At 41.7% G+C, this 25,794-nt stretch overlaps 1 protein-coding gene across 2 annotated transcripts in view; it reads left to right on the top strand.

Moving 5' to 3' along the window:
* The window catches only part of LOC105935506 (nesprin-2), a 131,249-nt gene that overhangs the window by 6,149 nt on the left and 99,306 nt on the right, over positions 1-25,794 (top strand). For both annotated transcript variants that reach the window (XM_036129274.1, XM_036129273.1), the window contains exons 4-10: positions 1,546-1,683; positions 1,793-1,978; positions 3,932-4,045; positions 4,175-4,327; positions 4,412-4,495; positions 5,987-6,118; positions 19,224-19,418. In XM_036129274.1, the coding sequence (XP_035985167.1) occupies positions 1,546-1,683; positions 1,793-1,978; positions 3,932-4,045; positions 4,175-4,327; positions 4,412-4,495; positions 5,987-6,118; positions 19,224-19,418 (1,002 nt within the window). The remainder of the gene's footprint in view (positions 1-1,545; positions 1,684-1,792; positions 1,979-3,931; positions 4,046-4,174; positions 4,328-4,411; positions 4,496-5,986; positions 6,119-19,223; positions 19,419-25,794) is intronic.

The raw sequence follows: 25,794 nt of genomic DNA on the forward strand, positions 1-25,794 counted from the left end.
ATATAAGTCTTATTGATTGATATCAATAATTATGAACAAATTCAAAACATATATTTTAAGTATGTTATTATTGAATTATCGTCCAGCGCTAGTCAGGGACCATTTTGCCACCGGTGTTGGTTCTAGTCTGGACCTTAAGTCACAGGAGGAGTTGATTGAGATGACAAACTCAGGGTATTTAAAAGTGAAATTTGAGGCTCTTCCCCTGTCTAACTACTGGCTTTATGTAAGAAATGACTATCCCACCTTGGCTGACAGGGCATTGAAATGTCTTCTCCAATATACAATAGCTTTTCAACTTGGAAGGTACTCAAAACGAAACCTTGAGCATGTTTACACATGGGCAGTTATGGACTTGTGGCACTGACAGACAGTAAGCCCAGGCTTGGCAAACTGCCTAGGAGCCACCAAGCCCATCCCTCCCACTAGTGTAATCTCTAGACACACACATTCTTGTTTTAAATACTTACTGAGGATCATCCCTTGATTTCCATTGACTTCCATTATTTTTCAGCCCTTTCTATGTCCTTACCCTGACCCTAAACGTAACCATTACCAGTATACACCTAACCTTAACCCAAACCTAATTGACTTTAATCCTAAACCTAACCCCTAGCCCAAAAAGACATGAGGACCAAAAAAGGTCCTCAGTTCACATCAAAGTCCTCACTTTTGGTTTTTGAAGTTTTTTAGCATTGTTTGTGGGTTTTTAAAGGGAGTCCCTGGTCAGAAGCTAATGCTGTTTGGGTGGCGATGACATGGAAAAGTCTGGAAACCCCTGTCCCAGGTCACACCATGGGTTGTTTACATGCATGGCATGTCCCCCGCCTTGCATTTCCTGCCAGCTTTTGTGTCCCTATCAGCTGTCCGCTGCAGTGGATCCCTGCAACTTTACAGTTGCAACAAGTGAAAAGTCAGTTAACCACATCTCAGAGAAGATATACAAGCTGCACTCTTTAAATCCGCTGGTAGATCAGCACAGAGATCTTGTTGGGAATTAAATTCAGATTCCACCTTGTTTTAATGAGAATGGATGACTTAAAGTGCCTACAGCTGAATACTAGCTTAACTCTTAGCTCAACACTGGCCTCAGCCTCAAATCTCCTCCTCAGCTCTGCTAGTAGGTGATGTTGTAATCTGGTTTATGCAGATGGCTTCAGAGCCAGGAGCTCTGCTTTCGACTAAGAGAGTTAGCGCCTGTTTAAACTATTAAGTGGATAGTATTTATGGAAAAAAGGTTAAAAAGAGAGTAAGAACGGCTTTTTCTTTAGAATTACTAGAAAGGCTGCCCATCTCGACAGCGCCCCCTGAGGTCAGAAACATATGAAGGCTACACTTTTCCCATGAATTGTTTTCCTCCAATTTCACATTTAAGCACTTATTTGAGTTGGTGTGTCACAAAGTATCCCAATAAAATCCAGTTACGGCTTTATTGTGACAAAATGTGAAAACTATTTCCGTGTGTGTGCATACTGTGGCAAGGCTCTGTAAAATCCATACTGTGAAAGTTAGTGACCTTACTAAGTTGATTGTGTTTCTGTCCAGATACACACGTGGCTTCAAGAGCACCAAGAGATGATCAAGAGCTCCAAGAGCTGGATGACTGAGGCTCAGTCCTGGCTTGCTGCTCCCTGCACGTACACCACAGCTAAATGTTTGAGCAGCCACGTTCATGCTCTGCAGGTCACCATGCATTTCTGTCTTCTCTCCAATCTCATTACTGTATCATCTTAATTAGGCCCACAATGTAAAAGATGTGTTTTTAAACTCAAATACTGTACATTTGGTGTAGATTGTGTTAGGTGATGCATCCCAGATCCGATCGACGCTGCAGGGCTTCAGCTCTATCCTGAGGGAAATGTCGCAGGTCTGTGATGTCACCGCTCTCCAGGACCAGCTGCTCGAAGCAGATCGGCGAGTGGCGGAGGTTCAAGAGAGCTTCACAGCTCCTCTCTCTCAGCTAGAGCACGCTGCTGCTGTGAGTCTGACATCTTATCCTTCCAGTATGGAACTCAACATAAAAAACATTTTCCTCAAATGGCAAATCTCCTGGAGATGGTCCAGGCTTGACTGCTGAAATTATATACTTACTGATGCCAATAGTTTTGTGTCTGGATTGATGTTTCTGTTGTTGTTATATTACTCCTGAGGGGCAAATAAAGAACTTCACCAGACTAAATGCATTGCATATTTCTAAAGCGCAAACAAGGATCTGGTCCATGCAGATATATTAAGTAGCAGTCTTGCTGTCTTTCTGGTAATTTAGCATAGGTTCAAGGCTGAAGGAATCTTAATTGTCCCCATAGGGCAATTTGTTTTACAGCTCACAGTAGCAGGCAAACAATTAAACAACAATCACTCCGAATTTTTTTTTAAAAAAAGCACGTTAATCACTTATTCAGGAGAGCAATAGCTGTAGGGACAAATTAATATTTTAGTCTATTAGTCCTATATTTTGGCAGGGTGTACCAACGGCCCAGAGGTAGAAGCAGGAATTTACCAGTCAAGGGTTGGCTCTGATCCCACAGGCTGGAGCGGGCCTTGCTAAGAGTTCTGAGCTGGTGAAGGACAGTGAGGTCATTCAGGAGAATTTTCTTTAGTGAACAGTACCAGCAGCAGGGCAGGTTGTGATGGCTTCCTGTTTTTGTTCTGCTCTAACTGCCATGTTCAGTCAAGCTCCACCATAACCTTAATAATGCCATAACTATTATTATTAGCCACTTTAGCCTTTAATACCTTCACAACTAACTCAATATCTTTAAATAATTAATTTGATGGCAGGTAAGGGTTTAAAGCTCAAAATAATGACATAACACAGCTTTTTCTGAATAAGTTAACCTTCCTGTTGTTCCTGGAGTTGTGTGTTACTCTACTGTAGAGCTACAACTCGGAGGTTTTGAGTGAGATGTTTATGAGTCGGTGGGAGGAGCAATCAGCTGCTTTTCAAACCTGCTCTAGAGGTTGTTGATGTTGTCTGTCAGAAGAGGATTCTCCCCAGGGTGAGGGCACAGGCTTCTGTATGTAGTGATTGTATTTAAATCATTCAAAGCTGTAGCTGGGGGAGTTAGTTGAGAAGCTGTGTTTTTCTGGTCTTCTCGCTGGAGCTTCTCTGAGCTGCCCTAAACCGTTTGTTCAGTTTGTGTCTGGCCTCTTTGTGCAGGGCCTGATCCCCGCCGCTGTAAGCCTCTTCCTTGTTCCTAAACTGATTCCTTGGTTGAAATGAGGCAAAGCAGGCAGTGATCAGGAAGTTTCAAAATGGCCATGATGACCTCTTTAGCAGTGGTTGTGTCTGCTTTTATTCCCGGTGGGATTCTCTGTATTTTAGTTCATTAGTGAGATTTGCGATGTTCAGATCTCCAAAAACAACAATGAGCTGCAGATTAGTGAAAGTCCAAGTTTTTAGAGATGAGACCCAGCACCTTGTCCATTTTATTAGGGCATTAGCCAGGTAGACTGAAGGCAGGGGTGTGCTGAGTCTCTGTCGCCGAAGCTTCATGAATACATCTGACTGTTTATCTCGTCTGCGTCTCCAGGATATCCCATTGAGAACCGCTGCGCTAACCAAGATCTCAGTAGAGTTGGGGTTGATAAAGAAATATGCAGAAATGACGCCCAAAGAAGACTGTCTGGTGTTTAGGAGTCCCTCTCATGTCAAAGTGATGGCACAGCGACACAATGGTGCCAGAGCACAGAATAAAACTAGGGAGCTACCATCTGCAGCACCACATCGCATTAAATATTTTCTAAGTCAGTGTTTTAAAATGAACTCTAAATAGGAGGTACAGATGACATTAAAATGGCTCCAATAATATTATTGAATCGGATACATCTATATAAAATCTTTTTACCGCGTTTTATCTTTTTATCTGCCCTACAGATCTGTTTTTTAAGTTTCCAGGTACACTGAGACTGATATATTGTGTGTTTAAAGGAGGTGGAAGCCATAGAGAGTGAAGTGCGGCGAATGGAGACTGACGTAGCTGAGATCAAGACCCTGCTCTCTTCCCCGGAGACTTTTCCCAGCCCCAGAGAGGATAACCTCAAAGTGAGTCCTGCAAACACATTTAAAGAAGTGTTTAATATAGAAAAAAACAAACAGGTGTAGTTTTTTTTTTCTCACTAAGATATTATTCTCTATCTTTTGTTCATCTGGCTGTCCTCTTGGTGTGCACAGATGATTGAGCAGAGGATCCAGTCAATGAGAAGAACAGTAGCTGAGATCCAGAAGTGCAAACCAGGCCTATGTCTCCCTGAGACGGCTGAGGAGACACTGACTGTTTTTAAAGTGGTGGAACAGTTTCAAACTCTGCTGCAGGACCTGGAGAAGGTTCGTTCTCTGTTCAGTCAGGAGAAATCTCAGCTAGATTCACTTTTAAGTACCTTACCTCAAGGCCATGTTTTATTTTTCCAGAAGGTGCCTGCCCTGTTCATTCAGCGGCCATCTACTCCGAGTCCAGTCAAAATGACACCCGAACACCAAGAGTCCACATCCGAGGTATGTTTGCTCTAAAGATTTGGTTCCCAGCAGAAATCTTTTCCTTCTCATGTTTCTCTCTATGAAAAGTGTCATCTTCCGCTCCTCTGTCCAGGGATGAGATCTCAGGATGTCTGTAGAAGATGGGCATTGTTTTTTATTTTCAGCTTCTAAACATGTTTACATGTATGTACGGCTGTGGCCAATAGATTTGGTAATGGGGTTTTAGGTTGTGCTGATACATCATCTCATCAGCCGTGCCTTTGCATATTGGATCAACAAGTTTAATGGTGAAAATTAAGTCTGGTTGCATACTAGTCTGACCAGCCAGACTAACTTTTGCCTCTCTTCGATACGACAGACGTTAGTCTGGAACTGTTTTTTTCTGAGGCGGGGTTAACAGGCGCAAAGTAAACCAATCAGAGAAACTGTGGACGTGATGTAAAAGAGGCACAAACAGACTTCCACTGTCAACATGTCACAATATAACTCAACATGGTGAGCCGCGGTAGAGCGGAGACTACGGTTAAAAATTATTTTTAAAAGAAAATAAGGCACACTAGCAAACGTAGCTCTGTAACCGCGGCCATCTTTTTTGTTTTGGCTGAGGGATTCTCGGGCGCTGCACGTCACTCAACATATAAAGGTCGCCCACACCTGTGATTGGTCAGTATCATGAGAGAAGGCTCTATGGGAGCAATTCCAGACTCATTTCACCGTGTAGCAAAGCAAAAGCTAAACTGGCTGGCCAGGCTAGTTGCATACATGTGAACATTTTTACATGTGAGCACCCAGTTTTGATGGTCTGTTAAACTGAACGCATCCAAAGGACCTACTCAATTTGCATTTATTTTTTTTATTTTTATTTTTTATTTTCGTTGGGGGGGGGGCATTAGGGTTTCTGATTTTAGGTCAATTACACTGATGACAGTTCACATAATGTGAAGGTTCTCCACTGGCCCATGGTTCTCCAGTTGTGGATAATGGTTCTCACTGGGGTTCACTGGAGTCCTAAAGCCTTAGAAATAAAGGGCTTTATAAGACTGATGGATGTCAGTGACTATGTTCATCTGGTCTTGAAATTCTTTATATGTGCTGTTTAGATTTCTCAGCCTATTTCAGGTTGTCAGACAGGTTCTATTTAAGTGATTTCTTGATTCTGCAGGTCTGGCAGTAATCAGGCCTGGTTGTGGCTCACTAACCTGAACCAAAATTGTGTTTATTTCTAGTTAATCGTTTATTTAACAGGCTGATAAAAAAAAAAAACCGTCCCCATGCATTACAGCCAATTTGGTATGGATAGCTTTTTTCTCTTCGTAAATGAAATTCTTTTGAAAACAGTATTTATTTTTTTTACTCAGTCTATTTTTGTCAGATGTTAATGTTTGTTCGATGATGTGAAACAATGAAGTGTGACAGAAAAGAAAAATCTGAATATATATTTAATAGAGCACTTTACAATGCGAAGAAATAACAATTTCAACCCCTGCTGTGGCATGATTTTGCTCCTAGAATGACGAGCAGGGCCAAATTACACTTGTTCATTTTGAGGAGGACGTGCTGAAGAGGTCTGGAGGCACTTTGCAGACGGTGACGCAGTCCTCCCCTGAACAGAGACTGTCCAGGAAGCCAGACGTCGTCCCGGTAAGATCACAGCCCTCCACTGATAGAACACAAGCAAAGAAGGATTGATGCTCACTGTCTCCAGATAGGCATGAAAGACACGCCAAACGGCCACTAAAGGATCGTTTTTGTGTGTGTGACAGTCCAACATGTGGCAGAATGTTATCGGTCAATGAGGCTTCATTGTAGAAGAATGGTTGCCTGCATGCATGAACAGTTTACATACTTTTACTTTTATTTTCCAATTATTTAAAATAAACAAAGGTCTTTTCCTTTGCATGCATAATTCTACTAATTTGCATGGAGAAGAGACTGGTTTACAGTTAAGATATATTTTGTTGTGCACGCACAGGTAGACAAGATTCCCATTGGTTGTTACAAACCAGAGTCTGCGGTATTAAATAACATTCCACAATAAAGAAATTACTAATTGATGTAATATTTCAGGTTTAACTTAAGAACCTGAAATTGCCAACGCCTCCTCAGGGACACAGGTCTGTTGCTCTTCTGGTAAAGATGCGTAAAATGCTTTATTGTAGTAGCAGAATTCCAAAGTGAAAAATCCAGCCATAACGAGTCAAAGATGGTGACTCGGGTTTCAGACTTGGATTCAGGTCACAGAAACAAAGCCTGGAGGCTTGGTTTAGACTGGAGCGTTGACTGAGACTCATCGCTCATCACCAATCTTTCTCTCATGTAAACACGCGTGTACATTTTCCTGTCAGAGGTTGTCCTTGATGTATTAGCCAGTAATGTAGCTTTAGCTTCATAAGTGATCACACTGATGTCTGTCCAACTGAGGGCCCTATGAAATGACTTTGGGTAGTTTGAGAAAAACCTCAGACATTCTCCCGCTGATCTCTGCATCATTACAAAGACATTTCTTGCTTACCAAAATAAAAACAATTTCCTGTTCTGAATAGTCAGATATTCCACGTTTTAACTGACCTAAACCAGACCCTCAGACTTAACTTGGACTTGAGAAAAGTGACAATGAACATGTCTGATATCAGTGTAATTTTTCACTGAGGTAAAAAAAAAACACACATCATTGTCGTTGACCATACCTTTTTGCACATTACTAATGAGAAGTTCCTACAAACCCTTATCGACCTCCAAAAGAACAGTTAAATAAAGAATTGCTTCAGTTACATAGTTAACAATGGGACTGTTTCTTAACCAGAATATTTTTTCCACACTAAAAAAATTACTCCATGAATGCTTGAATTTTCAAAATTTCTGTGAGATCTTGTTGCTGCAATTAAAAGATAAATATATGAAGGGCCTAACTACTGCAAAGTTACACCTTGGACCCGACCCTAAGGAAGCAGGTACTGCAAGACCCAGTTTTTCTGCTGGTAACCTCGCTTTAAAATGACATGTTTAGTCTCATTTTGAACTCAGCAGTCTCCTATAGGCCACACGTCAAACAGAAAGTTCCCATACTGGAAAGGTCATTTCTGCCCTGAAAACAGCAATCAATAAAATGGGACAGTTCCAGTTGCTTTGGCCTAATATTCATGCAAAATAGAAACTAATTCTGTGGTAAATGTGATCCTGTTGGGTTTCCACAAATCAACCCCTGAGAGAAACTAACAGATGGTCATGGTTAATAATTGTTGCATTGCTGTGGTGTGGAGAGCTTTAGATGGGGCCTTTATTTACTGTAGTGCCATGGCACCTAACACAAACCACTGAAAACACATTCTTCTGGTTGAGATCTTCTGCGTGTGCAAAGCTGTAATGCCTCCACACAGGTGTAAGTTCACAGATAACACCCAGAAAATACGCTATGCCCAGTGCCTTACTTTGAGGACTGCTGTAAACTGAAAATTTTTATTCCTTGATGGTTAAAGGAATAAAAATGTTGCAGGCTTGTTTTACTACATTTACTATTGTAATGTGGTTTACTACATTACAGTTTTCTTGCTCTACTGAGAAAAACTTTCCCTGTTCTTTAGAAAAAGTATTAAATTATCCATCTTTCAGCTACAAGACATTCAGATATCAGTCACTGCTACAATGAAAATGTTAGCATTGATATTTTAATTAAAAATCTGTCAGTGGTAGTGTTTAACATCCAAACTGTTCCGGCATTTGGGTCACTTGTATTAGGCATGAATAAAATAGTAATTATAGGATTTTTTTTTTTTTTTTTTGCAAAGAAAAAAATATAGTACATTTTTTATGGGAGAGAGTTGCACTGAGGTACAGTAATCCACAAAGTTATTCACAGCTCTTGACCCTCAGATTGTGTCGCGTTACAATGAAAGACTTGTGTCTTATTGGATTCTATGTGATGGGCCGATTCAAAGGAGTGGAGAGTCGGGATCAGTGGTCTGCAGACCGCTTTGAAATAGTCACGGTGTCGCTTTTTATTCAGCCCTCAGACTCAATACTTTGTTGAACGAGTCTTTCCTGCAGTTTTTAAAATGTCTCTTTTCGGTATTTTGGTTCAACCGCCTAACATGCTAGCCGGTCAGATGAGAACATCAGCAAACGTCGTTTTTCGAGTCTTGCCATGGATTCCCAGCTTGTCCAGATATTACTAACAGGTGTTCCAACGTCTTTCTTTCAACAATGACTTTCTCCTGGCCACATTTCCATACGGTCAGATTTGTGGAGGTCAGATGCTAATAGATGTCTTGTTGACAGACTCTCTCACATGAATTGTGGATCTCTACAGCTCCTCCAGAGTTACCATGGGCCTCTTGGCTGCTTCTCTAGTTAATGTTCCCCTGTCAGTTCAGGTGGTTGTCCAGGTCTTGGTGGGCCTACAGGTGGTCCATCCTCTCTCCAGGTCCGGATGACGGATTCATCAGAGCTCTGGAAGACATTTGAATTTTGGGGTATTGTTTTAGAACCCAACCCTGCTTTAAACTGAACCAGAACATCCTCCCTGATCCGTCTGCTGGGTTCCGTGGTCTACATGCTGGTTGTTCTCAGATTTTTTCTAAAGAACCTCTGAGGCCTGTTGATTATCTAACTTCTGAAGGAAATTGTTTTTTTCAGATGACATGCTCAACACAAGAGAAAGGCACACATTTCTGAACCGTCTGCTAAACATTTTTGAAAACCCTGGATGTTTTTTTTTTATTCCACTTCAGAATTCTTCACCACTTTGGGTTGGTCTGTCACACTAACTCCCGATACACAGAGGTTTGTGAAAGGAGTGAAACAGAATGTGGAAAAACAAATTAGCTACTTTGCAAAATGAATAAGGAGTCGTAGTAGCTTTTGGATACCGTTCGTCAACACTGACGGTTCGTATTGCCGTCTTCCTGGTAAGCGTTTCACCTCCACCCCCCCACTTCTGTTTGCCTCTTCATAAGAGCATGCATGTCTCCGTGTCAGCAGCAGCAGCAGCGTCATGGGGAGCTCCCGCCTGAAGAAGCTGCAGAGAATAAAGGCGGTGAGGAGCAGAGCGTGGCAGATGATGGAGGAAGTGTTTTTTGGTGGCTCTGGGAAGCTTTCCTGGGAGTTTCACCTGAGGTAAAGAAGACCGAGGGCTTCAGTTGAAAACCTTGTCTTCCACGCTGTTTCCCTGCACTACTGAACACCTGGTTAGCTTTTTTTCCCCAACATGGTGCCGTGTGGGAGGCAGATGTACCACAGAGGAGGAGGAAATATATTGAAGAAATGATGTGAGGGCAAAGAAAGTGACAGGCAGACGAGAGCGAGCATGAAAAGCCCTGCTGTACCGCCTCTTAAAGCTGCATGATTAAACCCTGACCTGGGTCGCTCTGCTCTCTTCCTCTGTTAACGACACCTCCCTAACCTCTTCCTACATTTCCGTTCGCATTAATTCCTTCCCTCGTCGCTCATCCGTCTCCTCTGTCTCTGCTGTTTTCCCGTTGCATTGTTTGAAGCGTCCTTGGCAAGCGCGTCAGATTCATTTCCTCCCACTAGAGGGCAGTGTCAGACAGAGTCTGTAACTTGTTCTACAGCAGAGACATGTTCTGAAGTCAAGGGTAAAAGTCTCATTTTCACCCTCTTGGTGTCAGGAACCACAGATTGTTGTCTCAGAGGAGAGGGAAGCGGGGGCTGGCCAAGGCGCCGATCAGACTTCGGAGGATGGAAAGGTAACACTCCTGGAACATTGTCACTGTTTCTTTTAGCTCTGATTAGTTTTAGCAGGATACATCTGGTCATTAAAACCCACCGATTACACTTAGAACATGACTACAATAAATAGAGATGCACCGAGAATTCAGCCGCTGACAGGAATCTGATGATTTCACCTTGATCTGCTCTAACCAGCGGTCTACTGGTCGGAAACACAAACATCCTTTCTTGCGATCAGTGAATGCAGAATTTTAAAGTGCCAGTATGTCATCCTGACGACAGTCTTCAGTGCAGACGCTGTTACGTAGGAAGAAGAGATTAGCCAGCTGATTTTATTATCAGTGAGGTGATTCCAACAAAGTCAGACAAGGTCCAGAGATGGAAGAAGCAATTTACATGGTTTCCTGCAGAGGCGCATCTGTTCGTTCAAACTGCAACAACAGGGGCCGGTCGTTTCGTTGTTTGCCATTTTTTGCTTTCGCTGTTGAAAAATCAACTGTCTGGCAAAGGATGTCACTCTGTACGTGTTTTGAGACATTTGGCCAAATTGAGAAAATAGGGAATTGTCAACTAAGACTGGTATGCTTTGATTTGGGATTTTAACATCTATCATTACTGGAAGCTTTTAGGAAGTCTCCAGGCCCGGACCCCAAAGGGGCGGGACTAGGACTGATGTGGAGATAGGGTGTCGAAGTTGGGCTTGATTTGCCCTGCAAGTATTCAGAGCCGCGCACCTGCTGACTTTAGAAAAGCTAAAAGGACCGTTGTTCTGTGCAGCTAGCTGACTGAGCTATTTAATGGGAAAATCACAGCTACAGTCCTGAGTGAAATTAGAAGAAAACCAAAAAGCAGTACTCACCCCTGTTGTATTTGCCCATGCGAAGTGTTCTATATCCACCCTGCAGAGCCACACTCCACTCCTCGTTTGGTTCTGCAATATTGGTTTCATTTTTGAAAGCTCACGTGTGTGGGAAAGTTTGGGCTTTATTTCTAATTTCTAAACGACTAGAGGCAGCTCTGAGAGGGGCTCGTCTTTCTGGGTTTACGTTGGAACTGTATTGTGAAGGGGGCTTCAGAGTTAAGGTAGGAGTTTACCTTCTCTTTGGAATACACAATAAGACCGATGTTTATGGTTAGTTATGCTAACTATGCTAATCATGCTAATTGCTAAGCTAAGGTGTTAAAACAGTTCGAAATGTTATCTGTAAATACTGTTCTATTATAATAAATTAGTAAAACCCTGTTTTATAATGAGTCCTCCTCAGTCACACACACTGCGTGATCTCACCTTTGTTCTTATTGCTCAAATATTATAAATAACTATAAGTACTATGACGAATACTGCCCATTCACATCAGAAAGGTTAGAACTAAATATCCTGAATTGTAATTTGAATCTAAAATTGATATGGGCAGACAAAAACTGCACTTCAGAAATCAGCCCGGTGCATCTCTAATGATAAGCTAACACAAAGTTAACCTTAACAATTAGCAACCTAAGGCCTAATAGTAGACACGTGTATGGTTGTGTGTCCTCTTCAAAGCTGGTATTTTGAGTAACTGACTGACCTGACTGATCATCTAACCCTGCTCATGTTTCTTCAGGATGTTGAGAGCTCCACTGACACCGCAGAAGCAAGTTCATCTGAAGCTTTATCAAAACCTCTGGGCACAGTCACAACCCAGTCACTGTCTGAGAGCGTGGTAAACACAGCCTCGACCGTGAACGTCTCCAAGCCCGACTCTAGGGCCCAGCAGAGATGTGTTGTTTCCTAGAGCATTTTTCTTCTCACCTTAGATTACACTACAGCCTTAAGATTGTGATTTCCTTTCTGAAAGCAGCTCTAAAGCATCTGACAGTTTTTAGTAACTCAGTTCTAGGTAGAGCTGTCAACATTCTGTGAACTCTGTATTCAATCTGAATTCTGTAATCCGCCATGAAACTGTATCTCAATATTTTTATTGAGACGTTTGGAGCTTTGTCTCGTTTATCTTTGGTAAATGAGTTAGACTGTTGAATGTACCTAGAGTCAGTGTTTTGCAAAGGCTTTCAGTCTAGTTCAGTCTGAATCTAGAGAACTCACCTGTTCTACGATAAAAAAAATCCTGCTCACAGTAACGGCCACGAAAAGATTTCTTTCTTCAATGCATCCTCTTCTGACACAAAGGCTCTCCATTATGACAAAAAAGATAAAAACTTATCCGGTAACTTTTTTCTATATTTTACACATTTTACTAAATCCGAGCCGCTGTCTTGCATTCTGCATTAGAATTGTTCCTTATTTTAAGATTTCCAGGAAATATTTTTGCTACGATTGGAACTTCTTTCTGTCTTTTTCTGAAATGCTAATAGTCTGTGACCAAAGCAGGATCGTAATACAAAAACGCCTACAACATGCAGTGGTAAAGTGTGTGGTATGAAACAGTTACATCATCTAACTGTCGAAGCTGACGAGATGAGACAATATGAGACATTGGATTTACGTGAACAAGTTATTTTGGGGGAAAACTCTGTATTAAATGTTTTCTTTTGTTTGGTTTTTTTTCACTTAAATATTTCCCGGATTACAAACTGTGCTTTAAAGAACCTGTAAATTGGATGAAGGATTCTTCAATACTCGTAACCAAGTATTGTCCCATTTTGGTGTCCTTTTTAGCTAATCTGCCAAAGTAAAACCACAGGGGAGGTAGAACTTCATCTGAGAGATTTCTACTCAAGTGTTCTGTTCCACGCCTAATAATTATGAGACCTTTCTAAAAGTTTATCTGATTCTTGGACAGAGATGAGAATACCACTGACCATGTTAGCATGCAACGCACGCAAATGCAGATTTAAGTTTAAGCCTTAAGCGGTTTTCAGAGTTCTTGTAGAAACGTCTCTGGTAACTCTTTCAGTGCGTTAACATGGCAGCAGGTAACTAATGCAGACCTCCTAACTGAAGAACCTTGGTTCTTTGGCTTTAAAATTGGAGCGTTCCGGGGCTGGATTGAAGTGGAAGTAAACGTCTACCAAAGAAGCAGCTCCTGTTCTTCCAGGTTCCCCGTGTGTTTACATGTGGAGCTGCTGAGCCGGCATACAGTATGTAACATAAATATCAGCGCAGTATCTGCAACAAGGTGTTTTATGGATTGAAGGTTATTGTTGTAGCAGACAAAATGAAGGTGCTGTGATGGAGTACAGCAGGTAGGGTGGGGTTTCTCTGACGAGCTGGGATGTTCGTGGAAATGTATTTTAGGACTCATGTTTTATAATGTATCATAGGTGGCTTGTTGTTGTTGTTTTGGAACCCTGAACCGTTTTGGATTTCTACCTTTTGCTTTGTTGTCTGCTCTCATCAGCCAGCAGGCGCAGAGCTTATTTGTAATAATAAACACTTCTTTGTGTTCATATTTGTGTCTGTGAATTAATAAAGTGGAGCATGCTGTGTCCAGAGCTTGCAGAAATTATTCATGTGATTGTCGGCAATGAAAATGCACCAGTTTCGACTGGTTAATGTTGAACAAGCTGCTGTTGGCAAGTGAAAATAACACAGGAGGCGCCGACATCAGAACGCTGGGTTTTGACTACATGCAGTTTTCATCTGACAGCAGCAGAAACCTCTTACATTGAATGCACGTGTTGTTCCTCCTTCGCTTCGGTCTTCTTCACATGTTTCTGTGCAAAATCAAACCAGAGAGACAATAAATGCGCTTCAGCGATCTCCTCCTCAGTGTCTTCCTTTCTTGAGTCTGAAGATTTTCAGGCAGCGCAGCGGACTGTGGGGGTGAAGTCATGTTGGGATCACACAGTGAAGACAAACGCACTACAGACTTTCCCATGAGACACTGCAAAGAGGACGTTTTAAAGATGTTAGTCTTTAAAGAGTGAACAGGGCTTCTCCAAAAAACTCTGAACCTTTTCGGTCACACCGTCTGACATTAAGTCAGAATAAAGCTTTTTCGTTTTATACCTATGTGGATTAACATTTTATTTGATAATACCATTTTTTGGTAGAATTGCCCTTATAGCTGCTTGTCTTGGTTGAAATGTTTTGGGTTTCCTTTATCAAGCTTCTCATAATAGTTCACTGGATTTTTGGCCCATTCCTCCTGACAGGACTGGTTATTTGGGTGATGTTTGTCGACCTCCTGCCTCACACACACTGATGTCCTCTGGGACTGAAACCAGGACTTTGTGATGGTCACTCCAACCCACTGACTGTTGTCATTTAGCCACTTTGTCACTAATTTAGTGATATGCTAAGGGACATCCATTAGGAAGACCTATTTGTGTCTAACCTTAAACTCCCTGGCTGATGCCTTCATGTTATTTCAATAATTCTACGTAATCTCCTTTCCTCTTGATGCCATTAATCTTGTAGTGCACCAGTCCCTCCTGCAGCTAAAACCCCAACATGATGCTGCTACCCCCATATTTCACAACATCCATCTTTTTTTTTTTTAGACATGCAACAATGTTCATTAGTGACACACGACATAGCTCCAGAGAGTTGCTAAATCTATTCAGAGTTTTTCGGTTTCATTTGGAGTGACGTCTTCTTCCTATCCGAGTGGCCTTTAAGCACATGTTGGCACTGGACTCCTTTCACTGTGGATAACGACACTCCATCGCCAGCTTCAGCATCATCTTCAGAAGGTCTTTAGTTTTGGTTCCTGGGTTGATTCAAACAGTTTATAGCAAAACCCGTTCATCTCTGGGACATAAACCCTTCCCCTACCTGATCGAAACGAAGGCTGGGTGTTCCCAGGCTGTTTATATTTGGACACAACTGTTCCAACAGATGAACAAGGAACCTTCAGCCACCTGGAAATTGGACCCAAAGATGAGCCAGACTTATGGAGGTCCACAATTCTCTTTATGGGGCTGATTCCCTTTTTGATTTTTCCAAGATCGCACAGAAGGAAAAAGAGTGTTTGATATGTTGCCTTAAAATATATTAACCAGTGTGCTTTCATATAACTCAGTGTTTTGAATTAACCCCATGGGAATCTTGCAAAGTTACAACATCTTAATCTGGGCTTTAAGTGTATGTAAACAGCTGCTCTTATTGTAGGTAATAAAATGATTAGTCTTATTCTGGCATTTAACTAATGGAAATAATTTGGGTGATCTCAACTGACCCAAAACTGATTTAATGTCAGTTTTTATACAACTAAAATTAATGTAGGGTTTTCACTGCATATCTGTTTAACAAAGACATTATTAATGTAGAACTTTTGTTCAAGCATTTAAGGGGTCGCACAAAATTACATGTCAGCACATAATAAGGACCAGGGACGGAGCTAGACTCATAATCAGAGGCTTAGCCCACATAATATTTTATCATTACAAGAGTCATTTGGTACACCAAAAAAGAAAGAAATTATTTAATCAGTTGATTTGGTCGCAAAATGTATTTAATATTTGCCTTTATATATCTTGACATTTAATATGCTGTTCTTTAATAGTCATGCTAGTATGTACCAGTAGTATATTAATATGTTCTCCTTTGAATAATGAAATGGACAACCACTAATGTTAAAATTTTGTCTTGGTGTCATCCGTCTTACTCAAAGTACATATTGAGTCCTCCATGCCACTTACTTGTTAAAATTGATTGCGTATTTAATCATTATTGACAACTCAATATTGTTAGGGAAATAATTAGTTGTCTGATAGGATGTAGATAAGGAGTAGACGTGAGTTTGGATGACTTATGCAGGAGAAGTTTGTCACCATAGTTGCAGAACCCAGAGACACGGAAAACAAGACATTGTGTATAAAGAACTACCGAACTACATTAAAACTACTTATAGCCCAGGACTAAACCAGGAATAATTTATGAAGAACCTGGGTCAAAACCAGTTAGAACTCATTATCATACCAGGACTCAGTCTGGGCAGAATTTTCACAAAACCTGCAATAAATTAGCAGTTAGGAGGACAAAAATGTAATAAGCTTACCTTCAAAAGGAAGTACACAAACTATTAAATGTGTTCTATTAAGTGACAACTATTTCAACCCTATCCAGATTGATAACCCCAAAGCGCTGATTGGTGCTTGCTGGAGAGCCAAACTAGCTGCTGCAAACTGCAAACACCATTTAAATACTCAGATATTTAAACTTTGACATGTTAATTCATTCCACTTAGTCCTTTTATTAGGTTGTGTGGAGGCTGGAGCCTATCCTAGTATTTATCAGGCGGGAGCACCTTGGACAGATCACCAGTCCATCACCCTTTCAGATATCCAACTGATTCATTGTTACTGATCAAAATGCAGGGTTGTTGCAGCTAAAGTAATCTTTGAAGTGTATTGTATAATGTCAGTAACTGAACTGAACCTTTAGTCAAGCTTCCAGAAACAGGCCACAGACAGCACCGTGCACGCATCTTACACTGCAAAAACAGAACTAAAAATAAGTAATTTTTCCTTAAAATGAGTGTATTTGTATTTTAATTGAGCAGGTAAATCAGATAATCTGCCAATGGAATAAGATTTTTGCACTTAAAATAGGAATAACTTGTCTCCATCAACTTATTTCAAGTGCAGGATATCTAATTACCTTTTTTTAGGGGTCAAAATACTCTTTCCATTGGCAAATAATCTTATTTACCTGCTCAAATAAAGAAAAAATGTACTAATTTCAAGAAAAATGTACTTAATTCGAGTTCCCTTTTTGCAGTGTAGGACTGAACCCCTACACACAAACACGGGCGTGCGGGGCTACATGCTGAGACAGGTTTAGACTAGACCCGTTTTAGGGGGTGATTACGGTGTGCAAGCGCCCCTTTTTGGTACAGTTTGCACATATTGTAATAGGGAATGATCTTTCAACTCTGATAATAATAAAAATAAAAAAAAGATCAGTTGCTTTTGAAAAACAATTCCAAGCTCAAGCCCCCAAAGCCAGCCCCCCAAGACCAGACTCAACACTCCGGATGTTTGGCCCACTTTTCCCCAACATGGTTTCACTTTAAGATTTCATAGACATATTTTTCATTACACACGTACTCAGCATTTCCATCAGGCTGTGGTCTGGACTTTAACTAGGCCATTTTTCTCTCCAAACATTTTGTTGTAGATTTGCTGCTGAGTGTGCCGTCGTTGTGGTGCTGCTGGCCCAGTCAGGGTCAGACAGATCCTGGTCCTGTGGTTGCAGAACCAGCCCAAACCATCATCCCTGTATGAGGTGTTTGTGCTGTTAGGCTTAGGTCAGAGGACATTCTTCCAAATATCTTACTGTTCATTAAGAATGCAATGTTACAATGTTAATCCTAGCACCTTCTTTTAGAAACAAGGGTCTTTCTCCACCAACTTTTAACAGTGACCCCTGGTTTGTCCTGCTGTGCTTTAATAACCAGCGGCTGGTGGCTACTTTCCCTCTCTAACCTCTGTGCTGATGTCATCCAATCTAATACTTAAAGACACATTTTGCACCCTAACAGATTTTTTTTCTGCTTTTTCTTCTCTTTTACAATAAAGTGTTTCAAGTTATTCATTAAACTGGTTTTAATATCAGACAAACATATCCTAAGAAATAAAACACCAAAGGCAGTTTTGGAAGGACGATTTATTTACAATATTAAGTGGAGAAAACTGTTAAATTCCACCTGGACCTATGTAAAAATGGAGTTCTGTTTCATGAGCCAAACCAGGTCTGATTACTGCAAGACCTGCAGAATCAGGAAATCACTTCAGCAGAACCTCTCCGACAACATGAAGTAGGCTAAAATGTTTCAGAAATGAACACATCATGCTCTGGTCTAAAGAGATTCAAAGACAGGTGTCACTGATATCGGCCTGGAAAGGGTTCTAAGGCTCTGGGAGTCCAGAGAACCACATTGAGAATCATTCTCCACACATGAAGAATACATGGAACAGTGGCGAACCTTCCCAGGAAGGGCCGGCTAGTGGAGCTAGTGGAGCAACTAGTTAATAGGTTTAGGGAGAAACTACTTTTCCTAGCAGGGCCAGGTTGCTTTGAATGAATTATTTTTTTTAACAAATAAATCAAGATTTGCAAAAGCTTTTTGTGTTTATCTTTGTTTAATATTAACCATTAGTTTAATGGTCTGAAACATTGTATTTAACAAAATAAAACATACAAAATCTCTTAGGAAATAAATACTTAACAGCACCAGACAAAAAAAGATTTGAAAAAAACTTAAAAATTTTCTTCTAGAAACAGAAAAAGTTAAAATGAAACATCCAGCTTTGTTTTGTTACCAGTTATATTTTCCCCTTCTGTTTTTAGCTTTTTACAATTAATTTCTGCTATGGACTGAAAATATAAATAAAATGTCTCTATTACACCATATTTATCTGCATAGTTAAATAAGGTGTATTTAGTACAATCCTAAAGAGGTGGAAATTAAATAAAACCAGAAAAACTGAAATTTTCTTAAAAACAACCACAATTAAACCAAAACCTAAAGGTTTTATAAATTATATATATATATATATATATATATATATATATATATATATATATATATATATATATATATATATATATAATGAAACCTGAGCAGAATAAAATGAGGGTGTTTTCATTCATTTTTTTCCCTCAGCTTTTAAATAAGGTTGATGAATGTTAAGAGCAAATAGGAAGGTGTTTGGTGTAGATCCTCCTCCATCCAGAACATGACGAGCCTCAGCGCCTGAACAGGAGGCTGCTGGACTTCTTCTCTTCTTCCTAGAAGACATGCTGAAGGAGTTTCGGTGCCTCCTGCTCAGCTTAGCTGGCCCGGTGCCTCTCTGAGCTCCACCTGCAGCCCGAGGCCTCCTTTTTCTGTCTCTCTGTTACCTGATCCCTGTCTCTGCCCTGAAAGGGTGGGTGGAGCGATGACAGACAGAGGGATCAGTAAGGCAGGGCAAGTGGACGTCAGACAGGCAGATAATGAGGCAGAGCGGATGAGGAGTGGACGAGCCAGTCAGGAAGATCAGTTTAAACCGAGACAGAGGAGCAGGTGGAGCCGCTGCAAGCTTTCCTCCTCTTCCTCCTCCTCCTCCTCTTCCTCTCTATGTGCCTCTCTTGAGCAGCGAGACTCAGCTGGGTGTGTTGTGTTGTGTGTCCCAGGGATCAGAGGGGCCTTTGGTGCCTGGGCCCCCGGCAGGGCCACGCCCCCATGAAGGTAGCCTACACGCTTGTCTGGAGAGGGCCGGCCACCTGGAGGCGTGGCTCCTGGAGGCCCAGAGGAGTCTGGTAGCTGCTGGAGCTGCCTGCTCCTCAGCCATGCAGAACAGTGTGGAGCAGCAACTCCTCACCTGTCAGGTAAGCTCCGCCCACTCAGAGCCTGAGATCACTCCCGGGAATTACACACGGAAGAACTTCGCTTTTCCACGGAGCTGAATATGATGATCTATGCGTTGGTGACACACAGACTCCATGTCAACTTTTTTTAATCAAGTTTGGATCTAAATGAGGAAAGTGTTCTGCTGACGGCTACCTGCCAGTGTTAAGATTATCTTTGGGAGCAGGTCATGTAATCTGAATCAGAGAAGCTGAGTTGAATGCATCACACCTTCTCTCTAAACCCTCCTCTGCTTATTGCTAAGCTAGCAAAACTGAGAAGATTATCAGCAGATTTTCCTCCTGAAGTAAACAGCAGCATGTGACCCCAAAAACATTTGCCGCAACAAGGGGTCAGAGGCCACCAGGGTGACCAGCAGCTTGGGTTCTGATTGGTCGTGGTATCAGGAGTAGAAAGGTGCACAGACAGGATGTTATAGATCTGACTCACAGCTCCGGGATCTGTTTGCTTTCACTGTGTCAGCGCTGGAAGCAGAAGTTAAGTAGTCTGTCAGGACCCAGTCGTATCTTCCCACAGCGTTCACGCCCTGTCTGAATGTGTTTCATGGGGATTTCATGTGACAGAACAACACAGAGCAGCGCAGAGCTCTGAAGAGGAAGGAGCGTGTTTCACAAATGTTGCTACGGCCCCTTTTAATCTGACACCCTTCAATAAATTCCTCTGCAACCAATTTTCTAAAATTTGCAATAACACAAAAAACTTTAAGGGGGCAGAGATGATTTCAAAGCACTGTGGATGAGTTCTACTCTTATTCTGAAGACAAAAATATTAACATGGGGCAAATGCATTTAAAACTCTTTTTTTTAATTATTTTTAAATAGCTGATTTTGGTTTTATTCAACAGGCTTGGACACCTGTATCTGAGTCACGTTCCTCCAGGACTAATTAGGTCAGATCTGCAGGTTTTAGATGGGACTCATGTTTAAGGCATCGTTTAATTCACTATTGTCTGACTGCAGCCACGTGCTCTGAAAGCTGGACTTTAACCCGACAGAAGCTGAAACTAAAGGATTTCCGTGTCGTTAGAAATGGGCTTGACCTGCGATGCTCCCTGAGATGATTTTTTTTGTGTTGTGAACTGCAAGGTTAGCTGAATCAAAATGTGTAAAGAGTCAGAATGAATGGTGTTTTATATGGTCCCCTTTCACCTCCTTCTGACTCATATTAGGCACTTTCTTCGATCTTGTAAGCGAACAGGAGCACACCAGTCGCTCAGCACAGATCAATGTTTGATCTAGGACCGGACGCTGAGCAGAAAACGTAAGCATGCAATGACTTCAAAGTGCCGAGGCAGGAGTGTGACCAAAGAGTTTAGGAACCCTCGAGCCTGTACTGCAGCTGCTGTGCATTGCTCTGCATCACAACTCTAGGAGTGCGTTTATCTCAGGCAGGCTCTCGGGTTTTGGGAATGACCCAAAGGTCAGTTTGAGTTGCAACTGGTCTTCAATGCACACTCTGTCAATAATTCAGTAGTCCTCTGCTTGATAACCACCAATGAGGAAATAACACAAGGTGCCCAGCCCCCAGGCTAATAAACGCTGAACACCGTGTGGCTGCAGAGGCTGGACTCACACAGATCAGGCACTCTGGTTCAGCCATGTTCAGCCAACCGGACCCGAATTCAGGCACATCCACCCAGCTTCTGCAGACATAAAAATGATTTATGAGGTTTCATTCTTATTCTTTCCCTGTATTGTTACATGCAATATGAGTAATATCTGGGTAATATTCTTGGTCTCACAGGGATCTTTGACTTTTAATTTTAATTTGCTGTGTGATCCAGTTTAATTAGAGCGGCAAGCGAAATTGTTTATTTAGCTTTTCCCAATTCCTCAGCTTACAACCTCCAGCAGTTATTACCAGGATCTTAGCTAAGAGATGCCAAGGCTGTGCTTCAGTAGGAAGAGAGAGTAGGATGATAGGTGTTACTGTTCGGTTTTATGCATAAATAAAAATCTGAAAAGTGTGGTTGCACCTTTGCTTATCTAGAAATGACATTATTTTGAGAATTTTCCTTTGGAAAACAATTCTGTCTCAGTCAGATAAAATGGAGAGACTCTATGAGCATCAATGTTTAAATCCTGCCAGGGATTCCCAGTTGGAGTAAGTTCTGGACTTTGACTGGGCCATTTTCTATCCTTTTGTAGCTCTGGTTGTATGTTAAAGGTGGTTGTCTGGCTGGAAGGTGAACCTCCACCCCAGTCCCACATCTTCTGCAGCCGCTAACAGGGTTTCTTCCAGGATTTTCCTGATTTTGCTCCATCTTCTCATCAACTCTGACAAGTTTCCCTTTTCCTGCTGAATAAAAGCATTCTCACAGTATCATTCTGCCTTCCCCATGTTTCAACGTGGAGATGTGCGTGCTCATGTTGTAATTTTTGTTTACACACAAACACACACACACACGCACACATTTTACATATAGGCAAATAAATACATACTGGGTCTCGTCTATCCAGAGCACCTTTTTTACATGTTTCTCCTTTGTCACTTGTTACAAACTGCTCCTGATATCCTCTGGCTTTCGTTCAGCAAGGGTCTTTTTCAGATGCTCCCACCTGAGCTGTGGAGCTCCTCCTGAGTTTCCCTGGCTGTCTGGGCTGCTTCTCTCATTATGGTCTCCCTGCCCAGCCTGTCAGTTCACATGGACCTCCATGTCTTGATAGGTCTGCAGGTGGTCCATCCTCTCTATGTTCAGATGATAGATTGAACTGAGGAATATTGTTTTAGAATGTAAATCTAAATGTTTTAAACTTCCCCCCTGCTCTGTCTGCTGGGTTCCTTAGTCTACATGATGCTGATTGTTCTCTACTGTTCCCTAAAAAACACATCTGAAGATAGAAACAGAACAGCTGCATATAGACGCAGAATATAGTACACACATCTGGACTCTGTTTACTAACAAGGTGACTTTGAAGGTTGCAAAGAGGCCCCGTTGCCATGGAGACCATTTTTGATGTATCTGTAAAGATATTTTGTTGTTTAGGCTGGTCGTCCACATGGATGCTCCATTGTGGGGAGACCGTAAACCAGGTGTCGAACTCAAGGCCCGCGGGCCGAAACCGGCCCGTCAAGGCAATTTATCAAGAGCCAAAAAAGGGACATTATATCATAAAGTAGAAGTATATATCCCTTTAAAGTGTATATAGTGGCTAAAACTGTGCCTCCTGTATTAAATGTTGATTTTATTTAAAAACTGTGTAGTACCAGCATCCTGCCACTAGATGTCAGCTTTTCCACAACACATTATAACAACCCAGAAATGTCCAAAAAGAGAAAAGGTGATGCAGAATGATGCATCACCAGAATGACTCACTTTTATTTTTATGTTACTGTGAATTATTATTATTTTATTTTTTTTTACATTTTTTGTGAACTGGAATGAGATTATGAAATCAAAAGTATCATCGCTACAGGTGCAACTGGCCCTTTTAATTACTTCATGATGCCAGAGTGGCTCAATATAGAAATTAGTTTGACACCCCGGCCGTAAACGATAATTTTTTAAACCGGGTCCCAGCGTGGACAGTCAAAGCTTTGCCTCTCTCTGTAGCCAGAATGTGCCTCATGCTCACAGATAACAGCAAAGATGGCCAGGCTGCATTTTAAGCATCTGAGGATGTTTAAAATGCAGCCTTCGAATGCGTCCTCCTTTTCCCCGAATTCTGAGGATGCACCGCTACCATCCTTAGTGGTCTCGCCTGCCATAAGATTTGACGAGGTGCTTTGCGCGCTTTTTTAGTGATAGTGAAAGTAGTGATTTAAGTCAGTTATTTACAGGGTTTGTACACATTTAACTATTCAATTCAAATTACTAAAGTTACAAACATAAGCTTATATCAAGTCTTACAAATAAATATGACATTTTATATTTAAACATATTCGTCAATCTGCTGACAAGCATTTGTTTAATAACTGGTATATTATGATCAGTAGCAGGTCCCTGGGTGAAAATAATAGCAGGTAAATGTTGCCTCTCCATTGTGCTCTCCCAGTTTGAGAAAAATGCGTCGTCGGTTTTGCTGCCGCCAAAGGCGTCTAAACCGACTGTCCTCCTCCAATAACAAGTAAATTAAAAAAAAAAAAATAATAATAATTTCCATATCCATTTTTTGTCGTCTGGTGCTGTTTTTCCACGTCTTGGGGACGTCATGTCGCAACCAGGAAGTGCTCCAAAGGCTAGACCGTCCCATTTACCAACGGTTAAGGATCCTCCGGAGCATCCTCCGATGGCTGGGTCCTCCTAAGGCTGTGTAGGCTGGGTCCTTCGAAGGACGCAGCCTGCGAATTGAGACACAGCTAGCGTGTCCCCTGTGTCTGATCCCCTCTCATAGCACTGTTTTGTGTAGTGCCAACAATGAGTGGCGTATTGGGAGCAATCTGTGGTCAAGGGTCCTGCTCAGGGAAACCAATGTGACTCAGGGTATTGAACCACCAACCTCCGGCTTTTGCAAGACGCAAAGACCCAGCTCTCTATCCACTAGGCTAGTACTCTGTCTTGTCACAGCGCCCCCAATGGGCCCAGCACACCTACTACAGTCTTTTAAATTGTGCTGTGTCCTCTTGTGTGGATGCTCATTTGTTCTTAATCATTCATGAAAATTTACTATATTATCGTAAGCTGGGGAATTGAATACAAAATCGAATTCTTTTATAAATACCTTTGTAATGAACATACTCCTTTTCATTCAAAAGATTTTGGCCATGACAAGCTTCCCCATTATCTGAATTCAAAGTTTCATCAAGTCCTATTATCCTCCCAGAATACCTTTCCTGCTGACTCGGAGAGTGGAATTTGAGCCTCCATTAAAGTTTCAGAGGTTTTCCCACAGTCCTACATGACAATTGAATGGACCTTTTGTGACTAAACAAACAACCACTGATGAGCACTGGTCTTCAATTGAAATCTGCTGGAGTCTCACTGACAGACAGCTTATTGAACAAGAGCGTAAACCTTACACGCCTTCTACATGCATATCAAAATTACAGTATGTCATGCTTGAAAAACCAACTGGCTGATCTTGCGCAGTACTGGTTGATTTTTTTTTTTAGAATCAGATTAATCTTTTCTTTGCTTGGATTGTGCACAATCAAGGAAAGTGAATTTGTTTACACGGCCTATAGCATGCAAACAAACAACTATAAATGCATATATAAATATCAACTATGTTATACGAACGTACATTGTATATAGACTAGAAATTAAAGGAAGTCAGAGTTTAAACTGTTAAACCTCTGAAATCTTGATCTGGTCATGTTGGTAGAGGGGTTTGTAAATCAGTGTGGGCTGTTTTGGTGTTAATGAAATTACCAACAAAGGGACTAAAAGGAGCAACAATGAGACAACCCCCTAAAACAGGAATAGTTCTGCAGGTGGAGGCCACAAACACAGGTCACAGTTGGAGTTTTTCAACTCTAACTCCACCAGAATGGTATCCTTAATACGTGCCATTACCAGAGGGTTTCCTGTGTCTCCCATTGCAGTCTCAACAGAATGGAGGAGATTCCAGGAAATATGCAGTTACTCTAGGAGAGCTAACCAGAGCTATCCGTAACACATCAGCAGGACTGGTATCTGCTCCTTTGTGCAAGAAGGTAAACAGATGAGTTCTGTCTGAGCTAACTTCCAATGGGGCACTGCCATTAATGTCTATGACCAAACCATTAGAAACGTACCTCATGAGGGGGGACTGAGGGGCAAAATGTAATCTAGGCTCTGTGCTCACTGCCTGGCATCGTGGAGTTCTACTGGCATTTTTCAGAGAACACAGAAGATGGCAGTTTTTTTCACTGACACCCCATTCTTTTCATCTATAGGGGCATGTTGCCTCTGAGCTCATGTGACAGATGTAAAAGGGTCTGAAGAAGCTGTGGTGAATGTTATTCTCCCTGCAACATTGTTCATCCCCATTGATTTGGTGGTGGGGAGTGTTGGTCTAGGAAGACATCTCCATGGAAGGACACACAGGCCTGTAAAAGATAAATAATGGCACCCTGACTGCCATTAGGTATCAGGATAAAGTCCTTGGATCCGTTGTTAGACCCTTTGATGCAGTGGTCCTGGGTTCCTCCTGGTACATGATAATACCTGGCCTCATTTGGCAAGAATGTGTAGACAGTTCCTAAAGCAGGGGTGTCCAGCTCCAGTCCTCGAGAGCCGGTGTCCTGCAACCTTTAGATGTGTCCCTGGTCTGACACGCCTGAGTCAAATAATCAGTTAATTAGCAGGATTCTGAAGAACCTGACTGCATACTGAGGAGCTAATTGTGCTATTTGATTCTAATGTGTGGGGCCAGGGAAACCTCTAAAAGTTTCAGGTCACCGGCTCTCGAGGAC

This window comes from Fundulus heteroclitus, unplaced genomic scaffold (assembly GCF_011125445.2).
Source record: "Fundulus heteroclitus isolate FHET01 unplaced genomic scaffold, MU-UCD_Fhet_4.1 scaffold_152, whole genome shotgun sequence".
Classification (NCBI taxonomy): Eukaryota; Metazoa; Chordata; class Actinopteri; order Cyprinodontiformes; family Fundulidae; genus Fundulus; species Fundulus heteroclitus.